The sequence below is a fragment of the Gavialis gangeticus genome, unplaced genomic scaffold (assembly GCF_001723915.1).
Source record: "Gavialis gangeticus isolate Ggan-Ray unplaced genomic scaffold, GavGan_comp1, whole genome shotgun sequence".
NCBI classification, from domain to species: domain Eukaryota; kingdom Metazoa; phylum Chordata; order Crocodylia; family Gavialidae; genus Gavialis; species Gavialis gangeticus.
This window is the reverse complement of record NW_017729031.1, coordinates 84,063,536-84,086,402: the sequence shown is the minus strand read 5'-3', so window position 1 is coordinate 84,086,402 and position 22,867 is coordinate 84,063,536. Positions and strand designations below refer to the sequence as shown.

The 22,867-nt window shown below is 48.2% G+C and overlaps 2 protein-coding genes across 4 annotated transcripts in view; one reads left to right on the top strand and one right to left on the bottom strand.

Moving 5' to 3' along the window:
- LOC109301916 (protein lifeguard 1-like) overlaps nucleotides 1-530 on the top strand; it is a 12,836-nt gene extending 12,306 nt beyond the window's left edge. For both annotated transcript variants that reach the window (XR_002098659.1, XM_019523276.1), the window contains one exon: nucleotides 151-530. Coding sequence is in view for 1 of the 2 variants with exons in the window: in XM_019523276.1 (XP_019378821.1) it covers nucleotides 151-195 (45 nt within the window). In the remaining variant the exon portion in view is untranslated. The remainder of the gene's footprint in view (nucleotides 1-150) is intronic.
- A 1,327-nt stretch (nucleotides 531-1,857) lies between these two features.
- Nucleotides 1,858-22,867, bottom strand: part of COL6A2 (collagen type VI alpha 2 chain) — a 43,438-nt gene continuing 22,428 nt past the window's right edge. Inside the window, exons 15-28 of one of the 2 annotated variants that reach the window (XM_019523274.1) lie at nucleotides 22,418-22,480; nucleotides 21,629-21,691; nucleotides 21,031-21,093; nucleotides 20,295-20,357; nucleotides 19,728-19,778; nucleotides 18,984-19,019; nucleotides 17,283-17,345; nucleotides 16,546-16,608; nucleotides 16,232-16,267; nucleotides 15,781-15,826; nucleotides 14,776-14,928; nucleotides 13,844-14,296; nucleotides 13,237-13,275; nucleotides 1,858-3,664 (exon numbers count right to left, since the gene is read on the bottom strand). In XM_019523274.1, the coding sequence (XP_019378819.1) occupies nucleotides 3,057-3,664; nucleotides 13,237-13,275; nucleotides 13,844-14,296; nucleotides 14,776-14,928; nucleotides 15,781-15,826; nucleotides 16,232-16,267; nucleotides 16,546-16,608; nucleotides 17,283-17,345; nucleotides 18,984-19,019; nucleotides 19,728-19,778; nucleotides 20,295-20,357; nucleotides 21,031-21,093; nucleotides 21,629-21,691; nucleotides 22,418-22,480 (1,800 nt within the window). In that variant the 3' untranslated portion in view covers nucleotides 1,858-3,056. Of the gene's footprint in view, nucleotides 3,665-5,942; nucleotides 9,058-13,236; nucleotides 13,276-13,843; nucleotides 14,297-14,775; nucleotides 14,929-15,780; nucleotides 15,827-16,231; nucleotides 16,268-16,545; nucleotides 16,609-17,282; nucleotides 17,346-18,983; nucleotides 19,020-19,727; nucleotides 19,779-20,294; nucleotides 20,358-21,030; nucleotides 21,094-21,628; nucleotides 21,692-22,417; nucleotides 22,481-22,867 lie in introns of those variants that run through there. The other variant, XM_019523275.1, reaches the window with a different exon arrangement.

Here is a 22,867-nt window from a genome sequence, read left to right as displayed (position 1 = left end):
TTTTATTGGACCAACTAAGTTTAAAGTTGGTCAAAGAACCTTGTTGGCCTGTGTCTTTAGACCAATACGGCTACAACTGACATCCCTGTATACGTGGGCTAGGGGTGTTTTGATGATAACCCAATAGGCTTCAATCCATGTTTCCTACAGAAAAGCAGTGGCTCAAGCAGCAGCAGCAGTTCTGATTCTGATTAAAGAAGACCTCTCCTCTCAGCCTGGATCGAGATGGGTGATGCAACAGAAGTAGAATCTAATTTAGGAATGCGCTGTTATTCTACCAAGTCATTCTTCTATTCCCCTTTCCACCCCCTTCAGAATGAATTTTGTGTAACCTGGTGCGTAGCGATTTCCTGTTTCTGGCCTCTGACATTTCCGGCTGGACACATTTTAGGATCCTGAACTGAAGTTTTCACCATGTCTTTACAGAAAATTCTCTGTCTTAGAGGGTTTCATTCTCTAATCCCTGCTGAGATGCAAAGGGACCACATATAACAATGTAATGATTAAACGTTCCGGCTGTGAATGGATGGTGATTTACTGTCTTGTGAGTGAATCTTGTACAACAATGCCCTCTGCTGGACTGTGCGACTGGGCAGCTTACATGGAAACATGAACTCCTGTGGTCACGGCTGATGAGAATTACTGACCCTGCTGGCAGGCTGTGTACAACGTGATCCTTCAGCTCCAGTACAGGAGGTTGGCTGTTTGGAACAGAACAGTCATTTCTCTATCATATGTCCTCCCATGGTGTATGACCAGACCATGGTATGTAATTATTAGGGGTGAAAGGCCTAATTTTCATCCTTCTAAGGCAGCTGTAGACTTTACCATCATGGTTACAATATGAGAAGTGTGGGATCTTTCCTCAGCCTCTCATGAGGTCCTCCTTGCCCATTCGGCCCAGCCCTATATTAGCATGTACAATACAGTACTGTATCTAGCAGTAACAAATACTGGCACCCTGTTCTGTTTGTAGGAATCTCCAAATGTACCTACAAGCCAGTCCTGGAAAACTTAAGTCTTAGTCACTGGAGCAATCCCCTTGCCTGCCTAAAATTTCATGTCAGGCCACTTTGCTGGCAAGACCTCATTGCTCTCTTGCCAGGGGTTCCTGGTAAATCTGTAGAGTCTCAGCTACCGGCTTGCAAGAGAACAAGACCCTTCTGTTCTCTTGCTACGATTCTGTAAAAGGTGGCAACCTGCGAGAGTGTTGCAGCGACAGAGCAGAGCACATGGTTAGTGAACTCTAACGGGTAATTGTGAGTTCTCTGGAAATTATGGGGTTTTGTATGTTGGGTGGGGGAGTGCAAGGCATGGTCTGGAATGGCCCAGCTGGTCTTTCTGGTTCTCTCCCCTTACTTATACCTATAGTGTCCTGTAGGTAGCTTAGGGTGGTGTTGAGATGCAGCCTTTGCCTCCCTTCTTTGTGTCCAATCAAAAATAATGTTCTGCAGTTGGCAGGAAATATCAGGAAAAAACTTTTCATTCCCAGTAGTGATTTTCATATGGAACTGAGGCTTCAAAATAGCCTCAGGCTCCCATTGCCATTGGGTCACTCAGAGCCAGAGTCAAGTGTTAAAGGAGCCTAGGACATCAGGGGAGCTACAGATGACTTGCATTTCTGGTGGGTGTGGTCCACTGGCTTTTGCGGTGGTGCATCTACCCACGCACACCAACTGAGGGCTTCAGTTTGTTTTCTTCAGTGGAGATGTCTAGTTAATACCAACTGGAGTCTGACCCACTGAGTACGATGGAGATGCACTTAGTGACACTAGCTGGGGATATCTGGCCTTCATTTTAAAACATACTATTCACTGTCCCCCTTCCCCTTAAATAATAAACAATATGTTTATAGGGTAGGAAGAAAGAAGAGTTTATTTATTTATTTCTTAAAGAACACAACAGAGGTTCTTATCAGGATGCTGTTCAGGAGATGCCAATTTCAAGAATGCACTTAGGTGCAATTTCCTTGTTTCACTTGCGAGTGTGATCTAGTGCAGACAGCATCGAGTCACCTGGCTTGATACCTCAAGCTGGGATGTAGGCTGGACCTCACAGCAAGGATTAAATACACAGGTTCTTATAAGGCTGGGTGATGGAAGCAGAAGGAAGCAAGGAAAGGACAGTCCGTAGAAACATAAGGATACATAAGGAGGCCAATGAAATTAAAAGTAGATATAGCCTTCAAATGGGCATCTGGAAACATCTGCATGAGACATGGTTAAAACCCCAAGCTAGGTTAGCCCACCTCATCACTATTGGGGGAAAAAACAGGCAGGCCAAGGACAAGGCAAATGGAAGTTTACTTTGTGGGCCACATCAGGATGCAGCATGGTGTGTCAGAGACAATCTACCCCTGATATCCCTCTATGGACGGCAGGAGTATGGAGATGAGAAGAAAGAAGGGAGGGCGCTCCCCGACGGAACTTGACAAAGCCTTGGGAATTATTTTTCTCTTGCTGCCTTTAACAGTCAATAAACCTGAGGTCCAAGCTCAGTGCACAGACCAGCTTAGAGGCCTTTGGGCTTGGTTTCTGGAATTATGAGTCATCTGCACCAAGAGCTCAGATGCAGCAAAAGCTCAGATGCAATGACCTTGATGTGGAAGTGGATGCATGAAGCTCCACCAAAAAATGTTTGGCCAGGTGGGGAGGTTGGATAAATTCCTGGACATTAGAAATTATCACTCATCCGGCTGAATTTGGGAGCTTTGCTGTTCCTCTGTTTAGCACCCATGGGATTACAGTACATACACAAAGGCATTATTTAGTTTGCTTAAGGCATTGCAAATTATATTGTATGGCTCTGTATCCTTTGAACTTGGTTTTAATTAGCACCATAAATGTGAGATAGATCATTGTTCCTCGTGATAATTAACATCAGCTTCAACTTGCAGCTAAAAAAAACACTGGCAATCCAGAGGGCAGTTTTGTATGAACTGCTTTAGGCCTGCATGGAGTTTTGCTAACAGACATACAAAGGTAAGGAAACAAAACAAAACAAGTAATATCTGGGGGTGTGTATTGATGAGAGGAGAACATACGTTGTCCCCTTAACTAACATATCCACCTAATGAACCTGTCAAAGAAGCCGGGCTGGGAGAGGCTGGCATAGTCCTTCTCCCGGAATATGGCTGCCCGATCCCCAAGGCCAATCTTGAGCAGGACATCCATGTCCACATCACTGCCGATGGCCACCACTGTGGGCATGACATTATGCTTCTTCATGGAGTCGATGGCCTCCTCGAGGTTCTTGGTCCCTGTGATGCCATCGGTAATGAAGACAAAGGAGAGCTCAGCATTGCGCCGAGCGACCCTCTGCCTGTCCACTGGGTTGTTGACAATGTTGTTGATGGCATGGATGATGGCAGACCCAATGTTGGAAGAGGAATCCATGTACTTGATGCCAGCCAGAGCATCTGCGATGTCAGTCAGGTTGTATGTTAAAGGGAAGATCACTTGCTGTTGGTTCTCACTGCCATACTGCTGAAGGGCGAGCCGTGCATTCAGATTGTCATTGTCACTCCTGGCCAGTGTGAGGCGCCGGGCCACATCCTCCACAAAGATGTGGGACTTCTGGAAGTTTGCTCCTCCAATTCTTTCAGAGCCGTCCAGCAGGAAGACAATGTCAACAGGGCGTTGTGTGCACTGTGCCACAGCCAGCTCTGCAGGGAAAAGGAAAAAAACAACAGTCAAGCTTGAGGGAAAGGAAGGCAGAGGAGGGCCTGGTAGGCTTTCCCTATGCTGCATTGGACAGAAGTCTCCCTGAAGGACTGAAGGACTAGGCCTAAGTAAGAATGACTCCTGCAGTGTACCTTGGAAGCTAGCAAGGTGATATGTAATAGCAACTGTGAGAGCAAAGAGTTGCCGACTTGATTGTTTCCAGAAATCAAAGTTTCAGGCCTCAGCCAGGGTTTGTTCAACTGCAAATCAATAATTTGCTTCAGCAAAGATGGAAGAGCTTCTAATAGACAGTTCATTTAGCTAGAAAACCAGAACCACACCACGTGACTTAGCTGACCAATCACACCACTCATACAGGTAACTATTCAGAACTTGAAAGAAAAGCAGCAGGGAGTGGCTCTCAAGCCACCCAGACAATGATGCTTGTTCAGTAAAGATGCTTGTCTCTGAATGACTGCAAAGAACAAGCAAGCTTGCATGAATTGCAGTCTGTTCATAGGCAATGCACACTGACAAGTCCCAGGGTCTTGGCTTGTTCCCTGGACCCTCTAGTTGGGAGGACAACTATTTTCGAATGCTAGTACAGCCAAATACTGCATGTGTTCACAGTGCTGCTTCTGAATTGTGCCCCAATCCCATGCAGTGGTGCAGCTAGCAGGCCATTACACGATTTCTTTGTTGAATAACCCTGTCCAGCCATGCTACAGCCAACAGCAACACCAGTGTTGGAAACGAGTACTAACACCACTTCTGCCTATCTGTGCTTGACACTGGTGGGGGGAAAACACTTCTAGGAGTTTCACCTTTACTCATCCAGTGCGGTGAGCACATACCTATTACAACTGGCTGAGGAGACTGTAATGCCCTGGCTTGCCCTGCAGGAAAGAAAATGCAGCTGCACCATGGGAAGGCAGGCACAATCACTGCAGCACCTCTTTTCTGGGGATGGGGAGGAGAGCAGCAGCCATTCTCAGGGAGTAGCTCATTCCCCCTCTGCACTTGGCCAGATCTGCTAGTGGAGCAGGTAGGCCAAGCTCGGGACCCTCACATTGTCCCCTCCACAACATTTGCTTGAGGAGGGGAAGCTGGAGTGTGCAGTCCATGCTGTCCCCCTGAGGCTGGAGTCTCGGTCTGAGCCAGCGGCATTGTGCAGCTGAGCAAGGGCTGGGGTAATGGCATTCACAGCAAGGACAGACTAAGGCTGAGCCATGGTATTCATGCAAATAGGAGTGAAGTCACTGGCTCTCACAGCAAGGGGTTCAGGGACAGACGCTGAGCAGAGAACACTGGGAAATGCGTGCTGCTTCTCAAAGAAGGCCAAGGAGCTGGTGGATGCTGCTCAGGGGAGCTGTGCCTGGAGACAGGAGGCAACAAGGGATAAGAATAGGCCCCACAGAGTACACCAGCAAGCTTCCTCCTCTTCCTTCTGCAGCACTGTACGATGGGTGATGTTATTTCTTCGGAGAAGAATTAAAGAGGGAGCTGATCAGTACTTCCCTTCTTGTGGCCAGCCGTTCAAAAGGGCAGCATCCCTGCATCCTTGTGGATTTGGCATGATGCTACCTCAGCGCAGAAGTTATTTTCTGGCTATGACGGCTATGGAGTATGGCAAGGGCACCTCATTCCCCCTGGGGAGAGCCAGGGTGGGTCAGTTTTAAACTTCTCACGGAAACCAGCTCCAGGCAAATCTATTCTGAAGAAGGGACTTTGCCTCCCTTCTTCAGAATAGAACAGGGAGTGGCTGAGCTCAGCAGCCAGGCGTGGAAGTCATACAACAAAAGGCCAGTTTAGCCCCTTCACGCCTCTGTCCTCTAAACATGTCTTCTTTCATGGGGCTGGAAAAAGGTCCCCTGTCTCCTCAGCTGGCTACCTGAGCGTGGCAATGAAAGCTTCCATCCCTGGAGGGAGCTAAGTGGAATGTTAGAAAGAAGGCCCTGAAGGAGAATGAAATTTGGCCCATCTCTCATTTGGAGGGCAGTCTCAGGTTTCATTTCCATGTGGCGTACCACACAATGTGCCCCCTGCACACGGCTCCCTTCCCAGGCCAATTCCTGCCTGGGGTCAGGGATGCATCTGCCTTGTAACCCAACGGGACTTAGGCATGAGTACTCATGTAGATATATGTACCCCCAGAATCGTGGCTAAGCTGTACTTGATGTCAAGAGAGGGAAAAGGACAGGGGATCGGGCAGGGAGGGCATAAGGTTTCATCAAGGGCAGGGGAGGACTGAAAAACATCACCACAAAGCCGGCAAGCCAGTCACTTCACATCATGCTTTAATGGGAGTATGGGTCCTTGTCATACAGCTTATAGAGGGAGGCGTGCGTGTCTGCAGCGCACCACACCACATTCTAGGTACTGGGCAGCATCTGATGCAGGGCAGAGGGAGAGCATGTATAAAAGAGATGAACAGCGGAAGCACCACCAGTGTCTTGCCTCTAATAACCCTGCTCCTTCAGACAGGGGGGATCATTCTACGTGCTGGAACCAACCTTTGCTCTTTTGATTTTTGGGTTTGTTTTTTGGGGGGGTTTTTGCAAGTCTTTTCAGTTCTTTTGGCTCTGTCCCCTTACATGAAAAGCACTAGCCACTAAGGCTACTTGTGTCCCTTTCACATTTCCTAGGGGGTGAGGTGGGGTGAGCCCAGCAATTGCCTACCTTCACAAAACCCCAAATCCTCCCTCTCAGTGAATATATTGGACTCTGGCTTCTGGCTGTTAGGGACATATCAGGATCATATTATTACTTTGATATTCTTACTTAAAAGAAAAAGAACAAGTGCGTTCAGCTGGGCTGCAGCTCAGGGCAAGGGGACATTTTCTCTGGGATATGCTGCTGATACATTTTGGATTATTCTTACAGATTTATGCTCATTTGTTTCAAGTCTTTGTGCTTAGTTTCTTGGTGACTATGAAATAAATGTCTATAGCTGAGAAGACAAATATACTCACCTTTCCAAAAAACAAATCAAATTCTACTGACCTAGGACCTGGTTCAACAAAGCATCTTGGACCCTTGAGGAGTCCCACTGAAACCAATAGAATAAATTGCATGCTTTAAGTCAGTCAAATGCTCAAGTGCTGCTTTGTTGGATCAGGGTCAAAGCAATTTAGCTGTTCAGAATTTATCAGGCTAAAGTCACATACCAAAAAGGTGTTGGGGGTGGGAGTTGGGTTTGACTGCAGATGATCCCACATACATAGTTAACAGGTAGAACTAGGCAACTGGGGTCAAAAACAGGCAGAGCCTCGTCCTAAACCTTTGCCTGAAAGTTAAATGCAACAACTACGAAGCTTGAAGAAATGCTGTTACCTCTTTTCTCATTATGTTGCAGTGGCAAGAGTCTCTGAACTGCCCTGCAGGGGACAGGGTTTGGAGCAAAAAGTGTTGAACTGCTGGAAGAAAGTCTATTTTGGTGCAGTTTTTCCAGCCTGAACAAAAGCCAAAGGCCTAGTCACCTCCTGAGAAGGCCTCTTGAGAGGCACTTTCCAGTCTAGTTCTGTAGATCCCAGATGCGGTCAAGCCAAGTTTTTCAGGTTTTCCAGTTCCTAATTCCAGTTTACTGTTTCTCACTCCTGGCTATGACCAGGTAACTATACTGTCTTTAACTGCTTTAAAACAGATATCATTTTAGCCCAAACACTAATATATGATTCAAGGACTAAGTCAAGCACCTGGCTTTGCCATTTTGCACATTAGTTAAATAAATATGCCTGGGAAAGTTGAAGTAATTATAACAAAACTACATCAAAGTTAGAGGTCTCACAGAGCTCACTTACTGGTACAAAGTACATTATGCCCTCCTCTTGTGCAGGTGAGGGTGAGGGGATGACTTTTAAAGGCACAAATAGCCATTAGCTAGGTACATCTCTTTTGGAGAAAGTGAATAGGAACTATGCCTTTGAAAATCATCCTCTGTGTCTTGAGCTGTATATTATAGCAACAATGGCTATAATCTCTGAATCCAGCATAGCGTTGGTTTTGAACTTTCCATGCATAAACCTACACTGAATTTAAACATGTAGCTGTAAGCATTATAATAACATACCGTACATATTTAACTGTGGGGTTAGTGCATTCTAGCTTTTGCTTCCAGGTCCTATATATTGCATTTTTCCCTAGATGTGTCTATACACATGTTACTATGCAGGACAGTGAGGAAAAACAAGAGAACTGTAATACACGTACACACATTAGAGTACAATCAGACACAGAACATACTATGCATGTTCTAACAAGGGCAATCCTTAATCAGCACACCAGGGGAAAGATGACGATGGCCATCCCCAATGGCTCACACCAACATACTATTCTTAATACCACAGGCTATGCTGTGATTAGACTGTTGTTTAAACATTGTAATGATAACAGACAGGGTTGCTTGCTTTGCCATCTTGGCCTTGCTAAGACTCTTTGTGCAATCCTAGGAAAGCCCTTGTTGTTGAACAGAAAACGAGAACACAGAAGGCATTAGAATGAAAGCTAAATAGAAAAACACTTAAAACACACATTGTTGTGCACATTTCAAGGAAAGGCTTCACACCTGCCCTCAGTTATACCTATGCTGGTAAGCCCACGAGCTCAGCCATGCTGGCCAGGTATGACTGAAGGCTCAGCAAGGTCCATTATGGGATCTGGTTGGAGCTCTAATCAGTCTTGCTAGTGTGGGATTATTCAGAAGGCCAGAATCTGTGTCTGCACCCATTGCCTGTGGACAGGACAGACCAGCTCTTCTGTTAGCAGTCAGCAGATCTTTTTCTTTTCTTCTTTTTTTTTTTTTACAAAGACAATAGCAGAAAAAGCAAGCTCATCTCCTATTCTATGGAAAGTGCTGCCATGCTGGACTGCCAGCCAAGCCAAAGACACCCTTTATCTCAAGTCAGTAGCTGAGAGCAACTGAGATTTTTCTGGGCTTTTCCAAACTAAAAGCACCTGCCTGCATGTCTGTCTGCACAAACAGGGACTCAGGAAAAGTGGTTTACAGGTAAAAATGTTTTCCCAACAGCTACCAGCTCTCCCCCTTCCACCCTGACTCAACCACAATTTTCATCCAGGTGAGATCCTCTATAGCAGACATCTCAGCAAAGCCCTAGCACCGTTTCTGGATCTCCCACAATCTCGCTGTGCACCATTTTAAAAGTGTCAATGAATAGGTCCATCCACTCCTGCCGATCATGTCCAGTGGCAAACTTGGCTTTTTCGGCGGTATAGGCCAAAGTGGCCACCAGCTGGGTGTACATGTTGGGGTCCTGGATTTCCCGCGTGGAGTTTAGGAACTGGGCGATCGTTTGTATGGTGCTGGGGAAATTTATCTTGACCCCCTCTTCCATGGGGCGGAAAATTACTGGGGGTTCGTTCCCAGGGTTCCTGCCATCTGCAAGTGAGCGTCAAAAGAATATTTTCAGGGCTTTCTAGCATAGGCTGTGTCTCTAACTGCTATTGGGTTCTCTTACATACGTTGTGCTAGAGGAAGAGTGAGCTAATGAGGAATAGAGAAGCAAAGAACAAAGTCATGTTTTTAATCCTGGGATCTGCTCAGAATGTGGGATACAAAGATGCATGGCTGTCTCACTGAAGCCCTGGCCCAAATGTTGTCAAAGGGAATGGAAAGAGTCCCCTCATAAGACCATGAAAAAGTATTTGGAAATAATTTCCTATAGGTAGAAAAGTGTCTATTCAATGTTTCCTGTGAATGGTCTTAGCTACTGTGAAATCAGATCCTAAAGCATGTGAAGGCACAAGCAGATGCACAAATATATTGTTTTAAGGGCAGTGGGCTGAACCCATTGTAATTGCTTTGTCTGTCTGTTCCTATCTCAAAGTAAACAGAAGTTACCCTTGAATGGAACAAGGTTGTGTTACCCAATGTTTCACTTCACTTCCTATAGAACAGAAGCAGACAGATAAGCAGGTACACTCTATTGCCTGACAAGTTCATGAGTGGTAAATATTGCTCGCCTTTAACCAGTATATTGATCATTTCTCCATGTCATGACACTTACATGGGCAAAATGACTATTAAGTTTTTAAAGTGTAAAGCGTCAGTTGTGGCATTAAAGCCTCAGCAGTGGAATTCTTTATCTAGTGGAGATGGGTAAATGTTTAAAAAACAATAATTGAAGATATCAGACAATTTGTTACTGTTTGCTAGATAATTGTTTTGTGAAATTATTTGACGAATAGTATTGAAGCAGCTTTTGAACCAGGTAAATACTGTCATACAATAGTTGATGAGCACAAGCAGCTCTTAGTAAACTTGCCCAATGGCATTCAGCCAGCTCTGCCATGTATGTCTCTGTTGAATGGATAGATTCTTTGCTGTTACCACTTCTATTTTCTGCCTCTTGCTCAGTATGGTTAACAATAGGGTTGGGAATGTCTTCAAGGACATGAGCTGACCTATTTTATCTTACTGGACCTCAGCCAGGAGGATTCAGGGGATGGGAGGTCTGTTTGGGGGAAGGCAAAGAGACCTAGTTTTCCTTTGGATGCCAGGTCAGATAGCAGCAAATTTTGTGATTTCCTGGGGCAACCACATGCAAATAAACAGCCTGCCTCAGGGAATAAATAAGTAGGAGTTAAAGCAGCTTCTATGAGAAATCTCCCTTGGAACACAAACCCTGCTCCTGTTTCCTCAGAGTTAGTACTCTGTGCAGCACATGGTCTCCTGCTGGAACACAGGGGCTTGGCTCTGCCATGGCCTATATGGGCCACTATTCCCAGTTTGCTGCCCACAGGTCTTCCTGATTGATTGAATTCTGTGTTGAGGTTCACCTGTGAACAAACCCTAAAGCGCAAAGCAAAGTTCCTCTGAAAAAGCTGTTTCCCTGGATTAGAAGAAGCCCCATAGATGTTCATGCCGTCTGTACCAAAGCCAGGAGTTAGCTCAGATTCACTCTGCATGCTGCCCAGCCTGAATCTCAGCTCAATGATCCACTGCCCAGTAAGTATATGGCGCTATGTGATTCACAAAGTCCTGCGATCGTGACATGCTTGTTAGGCACAAGCCCATCCTGAAGGCAGGTGTTGTAGTAATGCCTTACAAGGGTTGCTGATAGGCTGAAGGCCTACTGAGTCTCCCAATGTCTGCAGAGGAGCATGTGCAATGCAGTGCCGAAGGGGTGAGGTATAATATTTCCCTCTTCCAGGTCTTTGGGGTACCATGTGTCCTGGAGTAGGGGTGCATGGAAGGAGTGCCTTTTGCTCTCTTCAGAGCCAGCAGTGCAATTCTGACAGGCCAGTGGCAAGTGAAGTCTTCTTGCAACTCCCTTTCTGCTGTACTTTGTCAGGCCTGCTCAGGTCTGACCTATCCAATGGGTAGGGGTGAGCCTGTAGGACTCTGAGCTCCCTCACTCCCCTGGCAAAGCCCTGTCCATGAGGGGTGGACTGGATGTGAATTAAGCCCAACTTTTTTCAAAACAACCCCACAGAACATGGGGAGAGCAGAGGAGAATGCAGCACCAATGCAGAGACAGCTGTTAGTCATGCACTTCCAGTAAGCAGGAAATCTCTCAACTCACATAGGCTGTTCCTAGCTGAGCTCCTCCAAGAGTCCGTTTCCTCACAGCCGTGGCCAAACTGCACCAAGCCCTCCGAGACAATGCTGACCGCAACACAGTTGTGGTTGCATGCCCTCGTTAGGCTAGCACTAGGGGTGGAAGGCACCTGGCTAAAGATCATCGTCATCTTGGGCACCACTTCAATTCCATTCAGTCTTCCAGGCCTACATCTGGGCTTGTGCACAGCTGTGTCACTAACCCACAAAGAGCACCCATTTTTACACCCATGTAACTATTCTAGGCCAAATCCACTCAACTGAAGATAGTCATAATAACATCACTCCATTCTATGGAGTGGATCCCGACACCCTGCTTGGCCTATGGCATGGTCTAAAGAAATATTCCATTCAGAGATCTTTTCAGAGTCCTCTGAAATGAAGTGGTTCAGAGTAGTGCTCTACTGCTGTACCTCTCAATAATGAAAATAGCTGAGCATGTTGCTGTGAGATGATAATCCATTCACCTTGGTGCGGAGACTCATGATGGAGCCTTGGGTTTCACACCTAGCAGAACCCATACATTGCTGCTGTTTGAGATGATAGACAGTCCTGCTGTTCAGCATGCCAGAGAAAATGTCCTGGCATATTCATCACCTCTACAAACCAATCCTGCCCAGCAGTCCTACATGGTCTTAACATTAGCTCCCATCATCCCAAATGCTTTGGAAGAATAGACACTGGATGTTGACTGAGACAAGGCAGAGGTTGGAAGTGTGAGCTGCTCCATCCTTTGATAGGAACCAGCCCCCTCATGCAGCCTAGCAGGATATGATTCTACACACTTTCAGACTGCAGGCTTGATGGCATCGTCCAGAACACTTTCAGGAAGTGGGAAGGTACCCCATTTGTGAACAACTTATCACTTTAGCCTTAGGCACCAGGAAGAGTTGGGTGGCCTTTGTGCTGTCCCCAATTAATATTTGTTTCCACATTAGTAAATCAGCAGGAGAAGTGTGTGCATAGCTCCCTGCTAGCCTGCTGTCTGGCTGTGGCAAATAGTCTGGCACTATGTCTAATGGAAAACTGTTTGCCCTGCCTGAGGTATTTACTACCTGTTGTCTTTATCCCCCCAGGAAGCTCTTGGTAAGTATTCTCCAGAGACAACGGCTGCACAGCCAGGAAGACACTTCGCTTTGAAGAAGCTTGGACAATATGCTTCCTAGTGCTGCAGGGAAGGCATGTTCCCCATATCAAGCTTTGCGGAAAGACACTTGCCCAAGAGCACAGCACATGGGAAAAAGGTTAGCATCACACCTTGACATTCCAGCCTCAGCACTCCCCAGCCCAAATCATAAGTGCTCACAAATGATAAGTCCAGGCACCCAAAACCAAGGACCTGGCTTAAAAAAAAAAATCACATCATTTTAAAAAAACAATACATTTTTTACTCTGCCTTCTGCTTTCTGGGCCTTCAGGGGCCTTGTTTTCCAGCTGTTCTCCACAACAGCATGTGATAAAGAGGGGACCCTTTTTTATTTCTGAAGATGAGATTCTCATATAAGTCACCTGACTTCTGGAACTGGAGCTTTCAGGAAAGCATGGAACATCACGAGACTTGGGAACAAAATCACAAGAGTTCACAAGGCTGCATCCCCTGTAACCTACATGTCAAACACTCAGTCTAGGTAGACAGACAGACAGACTTAGACAGACAGACTTTTTAGCAAGAGTAGTGCAAGCTAGAAGCTCATCATATAACAAGCAGAATATGCTGAACATAAGGATACCTGAACCATCTCTATAGGGACTAGGAGAAATCGGAGAGGCTGTGTGTACACAAGCCTACCCATGGAGAGAGCTCAGACTGACAAGAAAAGGCGTTCCAGGTGTGGTATATAGGCCGTCTCTTGAGATAAAGTGACATCTCTTACCTCCCACCCTCTAGTGTGTACACGCATAGGACAGCTCACCAATCTCTGCCCCCAAGCCTATGCCTGTTCCCCTGGCACTACAGTATGGTGCAGAAGGTGCAGAGCTGCTGGCTCATTTACTTACCTGTTTGGCAGGGCAGGTCTGGACAGACAATCTGTGGATCTGAAATATGAATAAAAAGAGATACTGAGTGATGTGGCACTCTCCCTGCTGCAGGGCCATGGGAACTGTCTATGCTGTGGTCCCAAGCCTCTCATTGGGTAGACCAAAACTATGGTAGTGGACGGCCTGGTGGGATGGGAGACTGGGACTCCAGCTGGGAAAGAGACATCTGTCCTGAGCTACATCATTTGAGAAGCAAGGGTTTTTTCGTGATCTCTTTTAGTGAACAAATTATACAGTTGGGCAAGATATCGGACAAGCTTTCAGGCACTTTCAGTCCCAAGAGTTTGTCTAACATCTCCTCCAGTTATACAGCTGGTCCCATAAAAGATATTGCTTGCTTCTCATATTTCCTGGACTATCACAGCTACAACAACTCTCCAACCCTACTACTGAGCTACTTTCAGGAGATGGTAGTGACCCAACTGCATGCATTAGTAACCAATGGGCTGGTGCACACTGGTACTGCACAGCTGTGCAGAGAACTGTCAGTAGCAGACCACCTTGGAATAATGGCTGCATGACCCCCAGCTCAATAAGGGACAGAATAAGACTGGCAGCTACCAACCTGGGCAGAGCACATCCTCCATTTTGTCAATGAATTCCTCAGCCACCAGGTCTGAGAAGAGTCTCATTTTCTGCACTCTCTGTGGCTCATTGCAGGCGATGGAGACCAGGGTCTCACTCTGTTCTGGCTGGTAGAACATGTCTCCAATGCCGATGGTATTGACAAAGACATTTTCCTGACAGAGGGCGTTCAGGTTCTTGTCATCATCCCGTGGGTCAAACCGCCCATCAGTTATCACCACCGCAAATACCCGAGCTTTCTCTCGCTGGCTTTCCTTGATGAGCTTGTTGTAGGCATATTGCAGGGCAGAGGGTGTCCATGTGCCCCCAGCAATCCACTCCAGGCGCTTCACCGCCTCTTTGAAGCTGGACAGCGAGTCTATGCGCTCATCATCAAACTGGATGGCTTCAAATGTCCCCTCGTGGCTGTACTGCACCACCCCAACACGGGCTCCTGCCAACAATGTTAGTGGTCACTCGCTGTGTGAGCCAGTGCTCTCCCAGGCACTCTGCCACTACCTGGTGGGGGAATGCTCCCCATTCAGGGACTCCATTTTGCCCAGCTGTACAGCTCAGCCGGGTGGGGAATCATCATTCAGGACACTGGCCAGGCAGCATCAAGACTGATGACAGCACAGCAATGACCCACACCAGTGAAAAGCAAGGGAAACCAGAGCTGTGTTTACATTGTAAAAAGTCTGACAGGCAGCTTGAAAAGAAGGGGATAGATCCCAACAAGAGACATGTGACAGCTGCCCCAGGAGACGGGCTGAGCCTTACTGTAAAACACAGCAGTCACTACCTGTTCCCATGCTCTGAGTAGATGCTATCCAGGTGGCTCAGCCAATGGACTGCCCCTCCAAGGGCAATCCATTAACAAGCCTTGTCTGCTTTTGTCACCCTCTCCTACTCTCTGCTACACACTCTCCTAACCTGTCTGGGACTTGGGGTCCTTGGCGATGGAGCCAAGCCTGCTGACCACATTGATGACAAAGTTCTTCTCTAGAGTGAAGTTGGTGTAGCCGATACTCTCAGAGCTGTCTATGACGAACAAGATGTCCAGGGCACCACAGCGCTTCTCACAGTCTGGGGGACAGGAGAGAGGGAGGAAATCAAAAAGAGATTAGGTAGATAGCAGTTTCCAGGATAAAGGGGAGAGACCATGTTTGGAAAGGGAGTAGCTTGCAGGCCAGGTCATTGGTCCATTTGGTCTGCCTTCCCACCTCTAGCAAGGGAGGAAAGGGAAACTATGTGCAGGCACTTCTGCAGGAGAGAGGAAGCCTTTCTTCTGAAGCATGTGATTGGGCTATCATTAGCATGACCTGAATTTTACCATGACATGTACCGTTCAGGGTCACCTAGTCAACGCCTATCCCTGGAGCGGAGGGTGGGGTGGCTGGGCGAGGGCTCGCTGGTCATGCCTGGCTGCCTTTGCACAGCCCCTCTTCAGTTATTCTATTTCAGGTACTGTCTGAGAGTGGCATCACAGTGGGAACAGCCAAGCACATGGGGCATGGAGAAGAGGCCAGCATGGAAGGGGCAGCTCAGCAGGAGAAGCAGCAGTTATTGCCCTACTTCTGATGGGCATTTTGCTGGGAACTCTTTCACCACAGAAGGAGCCAATGGCAGGCAGTGTTCAGAAGTAAGGGTGCCCCCAGGCACTAGTTTCGCTTGCTGAGGACATGGCCTGAGAGCAAACAAGGAGTCCCACTGCACCCCCATGCCAATGCCTTCCATGGGGCTGAAGCAGTACACAGCCCCGGAGCTGGCTCATGGCTCAGGGACTTGTCTTGTCCTGCCTGATCCCGCTCATCACAGATGCAGGAAGGATTGCCTGGGAGAAGAACACTCAAAGGGGTGCATCTGCCCATCCCCCAAGTTATTCTCCCCAGCTCAGTACTGACACAAAGCCATAAAGAAGAGTGACACTGTACTGACCACAGCAGCCACAGGTTTCCCTCACGTAGGTCATCACGTCACATTCCTGCCGGCAGAACACAGAGAGCAGAGGGCCAGGTGAGTGCTAGCCTCTCCTTGCAGGGCAGGCAGGGCCCAGCCTGTACCAAACCCCTTGGCCTGGCTTTCATTTCTCACCCAATAGTTTCGCATTGCCTCTCTGATTGGGACAATGTCTTACTGGTGGCTACATCTGTGCCAAATCACATCAGCCCTCCCTTCTCCAGCTCCTTCTCTCAGCAGGCCATGGACTTTGCTCTGCTCCATCATACAGAGGAAACTACCACTGACTTTGGTGTAGCCAAGAGCAAGGCTGGCCCCCAAGTGTGATTCCCACTCAGAACACCTTGGAATTGTACCCTCCAGTGGCTGCCCCTGAATGGCATCAGCTCCCAGGTGTAAGGGTCTTTATTAGGAAATTGGCCCTACTTACCGTCAGGCCAGGAGGTCCTGCCGGGCCAGGGTCACCCTGTAAGAAGAACAAAGCAGTGTTGTTCCCCTTTCTGAGAATCGTCACTGCAGATGCCAGCTGGGGCAGATTCATGCAGACACTGGCAGGAACAGGAGCACTGCCAGATGCCAGGATGCCTTGAAGGAATCTCTGAAGGCTCGCCCGGGAGTGAGCAGCCTCCTTCAGGGCCCGAGGGCAATTACTAGTGCAGCTGTCTTTGCTTCACTGCTACAACCACATGTAAGAAGCAGGGAGCAGTAGAGCAACCATTTTCATATACTAACATGCTACAGTACCTCAGGGCCTTGTTCACCAGGTGGGCCTCTGGGTCCAGGCTCGCCTCCGGGGCCAGGGTCACCCTGGGAAGGAAAGAAAAGGAAAGAATTGCACATATTTAAGTAGGGGTCAGAGCCATCTCCTGTTCATCCCAACTAGGACTATAACTGCTGAAGGCTCTCAAGCACCTCTTGTACCCCAGCACACAGGGGATGCAAAGCAGCTAGCAGTGCTCTCTCCAAGGCAGAACTCCCATGACTGATTACTGGAGGGGGCATCATGTAATCAGACAGATCTCACTGCAGGCACAGTGTCCCTGGTCTCAGGACACAGCCACCATCTGAGTGCCAAGGGACCATACACTGGCACACTGAAGTCAGACCTGCATGCAGGGGATGCTCTAGGGATGTGGGTGTCATTTTCCCTGAGCTGCTTGTTTAGTTTAGCTTTCTGGGCCCAACGCATTGCTCTGGAAGGGGCCACACTGATTCTAGAAACACTGTGATTCCAGGAGCATGAGATACACTATCAGTGTAGGCAGACAGGCACTAGACATGCCAGAGGGAAGTTCTAGTGACCTTTAACTTGGCTCTCCTGCCCTACAGTGGTGCCCCAGATGCTGGGCCTCCAGACCTCCATTGTCTGTATTTTCTCCCTTCTACCTCTCCCTCAGTACTGGTGCTTAGCTGGGTTATAGAGGTGGGACCCCTACCTTGGCCACACCTGAAGCTGTGAGTGGCATTAACAAAGTACTTACAATCTCCCCTTTCTCTCCTTTAGTTCCTGGAGTGCCTTTTGGGCCAAAGTCGCCTCTTCCACCCTGTTCAGAGAAAAGAGATAACATCAAGGCAGCTGCTCATGTGCTGGGAAAGGTATCACCATTAGTGAATCACAGTCAAAAACAGCAGCATAGCTCATGATCCTGTTCCAGAAATGCAGCTGTTTCACAGGCTGCCTTTAACTGTGTAGCCCTTATTGGCACAGAGATAAGAGGGCAATGTCTACAGCTACTCCTTGCTTAACGTCATAGTTACATTCTTGAAAAAATGCAGCTTAAAGTGAAACGATCTTAGGCGAATCCAGTTACATCACAGTAGTTACCTACTAGCAGAAGGCGGTCAAACAACATTATAACTGAACACTGAGCGACTTTAAATGAGTATGTTCTCTAATAGATCAGCGACGTAATAATGAAATAACATTAACTGGGACGAAGTTAAGTGAGGAGTACCTGTACACTGACCTACCTTTAACAGGCATTCATTTAAGAATACAGTTGCTTTCTGAAGCATATTTCAGATTGCTACGCAGAGACTGTGGCATGGGAAATGAATCTTGGACTGGGTTTGTCAACAAGATAGCTAGGACCAGGAGGCCATTTTTGTAAGACTAATAAATAGTTAAAATGAGATGCACAATGTGTTGTTTCAGTGAGAAACACCACACCAAACTATCTATTCACCTGGCCTTGATTAGTTTATAGTGTGTGTTACGGAGAAATAACCAGGTAATCAGCAGGGCTTATTTTCTATAAACCTGAGTGCTTAGTAATTGTCACTACCATGTAGCTATCTATCTTTGAATGGGATTATGAGGGATTTAAATGAATCACACCCAAAACACAACATTAAAAAAATGAATTAATTAAACAGCATTATGTTGATGGAACACCTGAAAATCAAATACCCAGAAGCAATGAAATACCAGAATAAACATTTTCTTAAGCTGCTCACCTGGCTTGGTTGGAGTTTTAACCAGCAGATCCCCAGCTGATTAAAGTTTGGTGCCCTATAGGCTGCCAGCCTACCCTATAATATGTTATAGTAGTACTCAGAGGCCCCAATCCCAACTGGTATCCAATTTTGTTTGATATAGTCATAGAAACATGGAAAAGCATGGCTGGAAGGGACCTTCAGAAGCCATCTAGTCCAATTCCATACCAGAGGCAGGATCATTCTTATCCAAATGATCCTGTACAAATCCATTGTCTATCCTACTACCAAAACTAAATGGTTAATCCTGATACAGCCACAAGACAAGGCACCTTAAACTTCTACAGGTAAAGCAGGGGGACCATGGTGCCTAATGGCCTGGTGTGGACAGCTTGTTAAAATATACTTGAGCAATCATCTGAGTCAAACGGAGAGGTAAACATGGTGCCTGCCCCAAGAGCTGGTACTCCAGGATTCTTATTATTCTTATTTAATAGTTACCTTGCAACAGCACATCAAGGCCACGGATAGGTTGGCCCAAACCCCTCCTCTTACACCTACATTCCCACCTATACTAGGTTCTGTACAGGTATATGATGGCCAGCATATATGAGGAACAGCAGTGGGGTGAGTCAATAGGACTGGCCTCTGGAAAGAAGGTTACTCAGCCACTTGCTGGCAGGGCTGGGAGCCAACTGCTCAGTGCATTAGATTAGGAAACAAATAAACAAGTCAAGCACACACACCTCTGGGCCAGGTAAGCCCTTCTCGCCTTTGTCACCCTGGAAAGAGATGAGAGGGGGTGAGTTAGTTTTGTCCTAGATTACTATTTTCTGCACATGTACCCAGAGCCAATGGTTATAGGCCCAGTATAATGACTTAACATACCTCTGAAATGATTTTCTTTACTACTGTCCTACTTCCCCCACTCCTGGCCAAATGCAGCTGTCTGCAGCCATCATCATGCAGCTAGCTATTCACTATCAAGTCCCTTACTGACCACAGAGCTGGATACACTGGGGATGTTCAAGGGCACAGGTGGCGACTGTAACACACCTGCATTTCTCACACTGTCCTTGTACCTCAGTAGTAAGAAGATCCATAACAAGTCAAAAATGGTTTGCTAAATCTAACTCTGAAGGCTGTTAGGAGCCTCAGCAGCACTCTCCCTACCGACTCCAGGAATGATACCAATGCTTACTCGTGAAAGTGAAACCCTCTGGCACATCTTGTCCCCCAGAACGGTGCATTCTCTCAAGGGGAAGATCTCCCCATTTGCTCGACCCTCACAGCTGGTCACTCTGGCTTTGCATTGTGGCAGCCTCTTATAATTCCTTTCACCTGGTCTGACTTTATCACAGCTTTCTCCCCAAGTGTCCCTCCCTCTCTGCTTCTTTCCATGCTGTTCATTTGGGAGAGATAGGACTGGCCCTACCCCTCCACACCCCACACACCCATTAATCTCATTCTGAGTGTGCAAGCAAACGTACCCGTGGTCCTGGGTAGCCATGTTTGCCGGAGCCAGGTCTGCCTCTGTCTCCCTTTGGTGAAAAAAAAGGAATTATTCAGTGAAACTGTAACATTAAAGAAGACCAGTCTCCCCAGTGGAGTGATACCAATGGCAGTCAGATACTTTTCCTTTCTCCCTAAGGCATGCATGCAATCTCTGCATGCTAGGCTATCTGGCCTAACTAGCAACTGTGCGCTGCAGTGCAGTAGATATGGGATCAGAGTTTACAAGGCCGAAGAAAGGGATGCATGGACAGCAATGACTTCAACAAACAGATTTGTCCTGGCAGAATGAACCTGCAGAAACCAGAGGGCTCCTCTGTGGGAGAAAAGAAACCAGGAAAGGCAGCCAGCTGGGGCCCAGGACAACACTGAATCTTTGCTGGGTGTAACTAAGACTGCTTTCATCCTAGCAGGGCCTAGCCTCCCACATGAAAGCGGGTGCAGATTAGAATCCAGTGCCCATTCCAGAGATGCACACACAGAATCCTGGACCTGCCCTCCCCGAGAGAGCACAGCACCACCCTGGGCCTACTCCTGGATTTTACCTTTGGTCCTGGTGGGCCAGGCTCACCCCTTGGGCCCAAGTCACCTGGATCTCCACGTGATCCCTGGAAGAGAGTGACAAAGAGACCAGAGTAAGGGCAGGAATAGGACAGTTCCTGTGGCACAGTGGCCACCCAGGGAACCACAATATCGATGTCTCAAGAAAACACAAGTAGAGCACCACTTCTTCTATGAGATAATAACAACACAGCCAGGGACAGTTCAGTTTTTCCCCACTTCCCTACACCCTTCAGAGCCTGCGAGCCCTGGGTACCTGGCACTTGAAAGATTCCTTCCAGCAGCAAACTGCTAGGATTAACTAAGGTTGCTTACAGCTATGTGGCGGGTGAGCCAGGGCCAGTGTAGTCAACTGCACTGAGCATAGCAGCAGGGGCTGGCGGGTCCTGGTTCTAACCTTAACTGTGACATGGATTAGCAGGCAGAACTGGGCCTTGAGCCCCTCTGTGGCTCAGGGGGCCATGATGGGGCCATGTTACTTTCTTTCTGAAGAAACAGCCAGAGCTGATGACCAAAAAAAAGGTCAGAAATCTGCCCGAGGTTTGCCACCCATCAGGGATCTGGCCCACTCCTTTCTGTAGCCAATAGCACACCAAGAAGTCAGGGTGCTGGCATCACAAACCCTTCACTGCTCTGGCACCTTTTGCTGTTTGCCTATTGTGTGGTGAACCCCAGCCATTGCCATCAGTCACACAGTTCCACAAGGAACAGGACACTCACAGGATTGCCTGGCTCTCCCACAGCACCTGAAGAGCCCCGCGGCCCTTGCAGTCCTCGATCCCCCTAAGGAACAAAGCAACAAAAGAGCAGTCAGAGAACTGTGAGCAGACAGAGAAAACTTCAGCATCTGGAGTCTGGGGTTTGTGCTGGTGGTAAGGGAGGTTCTGGTACCATGCCATATGTGTAACTAGTCAGAGGCAAGTCTGAGGTCCCACCTAGGCATTTTTGTGATGGCAAATCCATCAACTGTGGAGCCCAGCTGCTCCTCACGAGCAGGGACGGGGAAGACCCCCCTGGGTGACTCTACGCACTGCCGGTCCAGCCCAGGGGCTCCCGCCCTGAAAGCTGCCTTTCCTGAAGGCTGTTCAGCAGCAGTGCACTGCAGTACTCCAGTGCATGCATGCAAGGCTCTCCCTCAGCCACTACAGGGGCTGTGTCCATGCCTGGGTGACCTGCTTGGAGGCAGGGGGCAGGTGCTATAGTTGCAGGCTGTGGGGACAAATGACTTCCCTGCAGGGAACAATACTGCATGGGAGAAAGAGATGGTGGGGGGGGCCCTTACCAATCCTGGAGACCTGAGCCTGTAACTCATTCTTACCTTGGCTCCTTTGTTTCCAATTTCTCCTGGCAAGCCCCTGATGCCCTCAGGGCCAGGGTCCCCCTGTCAGAATGGAAAGAGCAGTCAGATACACCTGCTGCCTGTAACCAGGCTCCTCACGTAACCAGGTCGCCTAGGTCACCCAAAGTGTATTGCACCTCACACCTCATGGCCCTGCTGCTCTGTCTCTGCCATGGAGCAAGGGGTTGTCTATACCTTGTTTAATACCTGAAGCATTGCTGTGCTTCTGCGTCTCCTCTCACCTCAGTGTCGGGGCCCAGCTCAGGAGGCCAAGCAGGCCTATCTGGAGACTCCTGCTGCTGTGCCCAACCCTGCTCTGGGTCACTAAAGAGTGAAATGTGGCATGCTCTCTGCCCACTGTACCCCATAAACGCTCTTCCCCTGCACCTGTTTGAGGCAATCTGTGACTGTGGAGTAGTGCATACCCTGCATCTGAATGCCAACGCACTCTGCATTGGGGCTCTGCCCTCCAAAAAAATGCTAGAGGCAGGTGGGATCAGCGCACAGACCCCAGGCCCTCACCCTCCTGCATGTGCCAGGAACTGGCCTGTCTGTTAACAGGCATAAGAGCTTCCATGCCTACACCATATGCTCCCCCAGTGTCCATTGCCCCACAGGAGGGACCAGATGTGCCCTATGGAGGGCTGTATTCAGATCTGCTGCTTTCTGGTGAGCCAGCAGCCGTCTCAGTAGAGTCCCTGGCCAGCTGAAGCCTGGGCAGTACCGAGTGGTGCCCTGCCCCTTGTGCTTTGGGAAGCCTTCACTCACCTTCTCTCCCTTGGTTCCAGGGCTTCCTGGGCTGCCCTTTGCTCCTGGATCACCACGACGACCCTTGGCAAACATAAGAGACAGTCAGCAAGTGGGCAGCAAAGGTGTAGGTTGGCTTAGCTACCACTCTTGGGCTTTGCTGCCTGCTCCTTCTCCCTGCCAGCCCATGAGCCATGGCTGCTGCATTGCCCATGGCTGGGCTTCCATGCACACATGACCAGGTGCAACATCCGTTTGTTTTATGCTGCAGTGTTGGTTTTCTTCTTCAGGGAACAACTTAATTTTTCTAAGGAGAGTCACCACCACGTGTCGGTGCTCACACAGACACCGATGGCTCATTCTCTTCATGATAAACAGCCGCACTGACTTCATCTAGCCTCACTTCTACCTACTGGATCTGGCCAACTGTCTCTAATGAAGCACTGTTACAACTGTCCCAGGGGGAGCGTT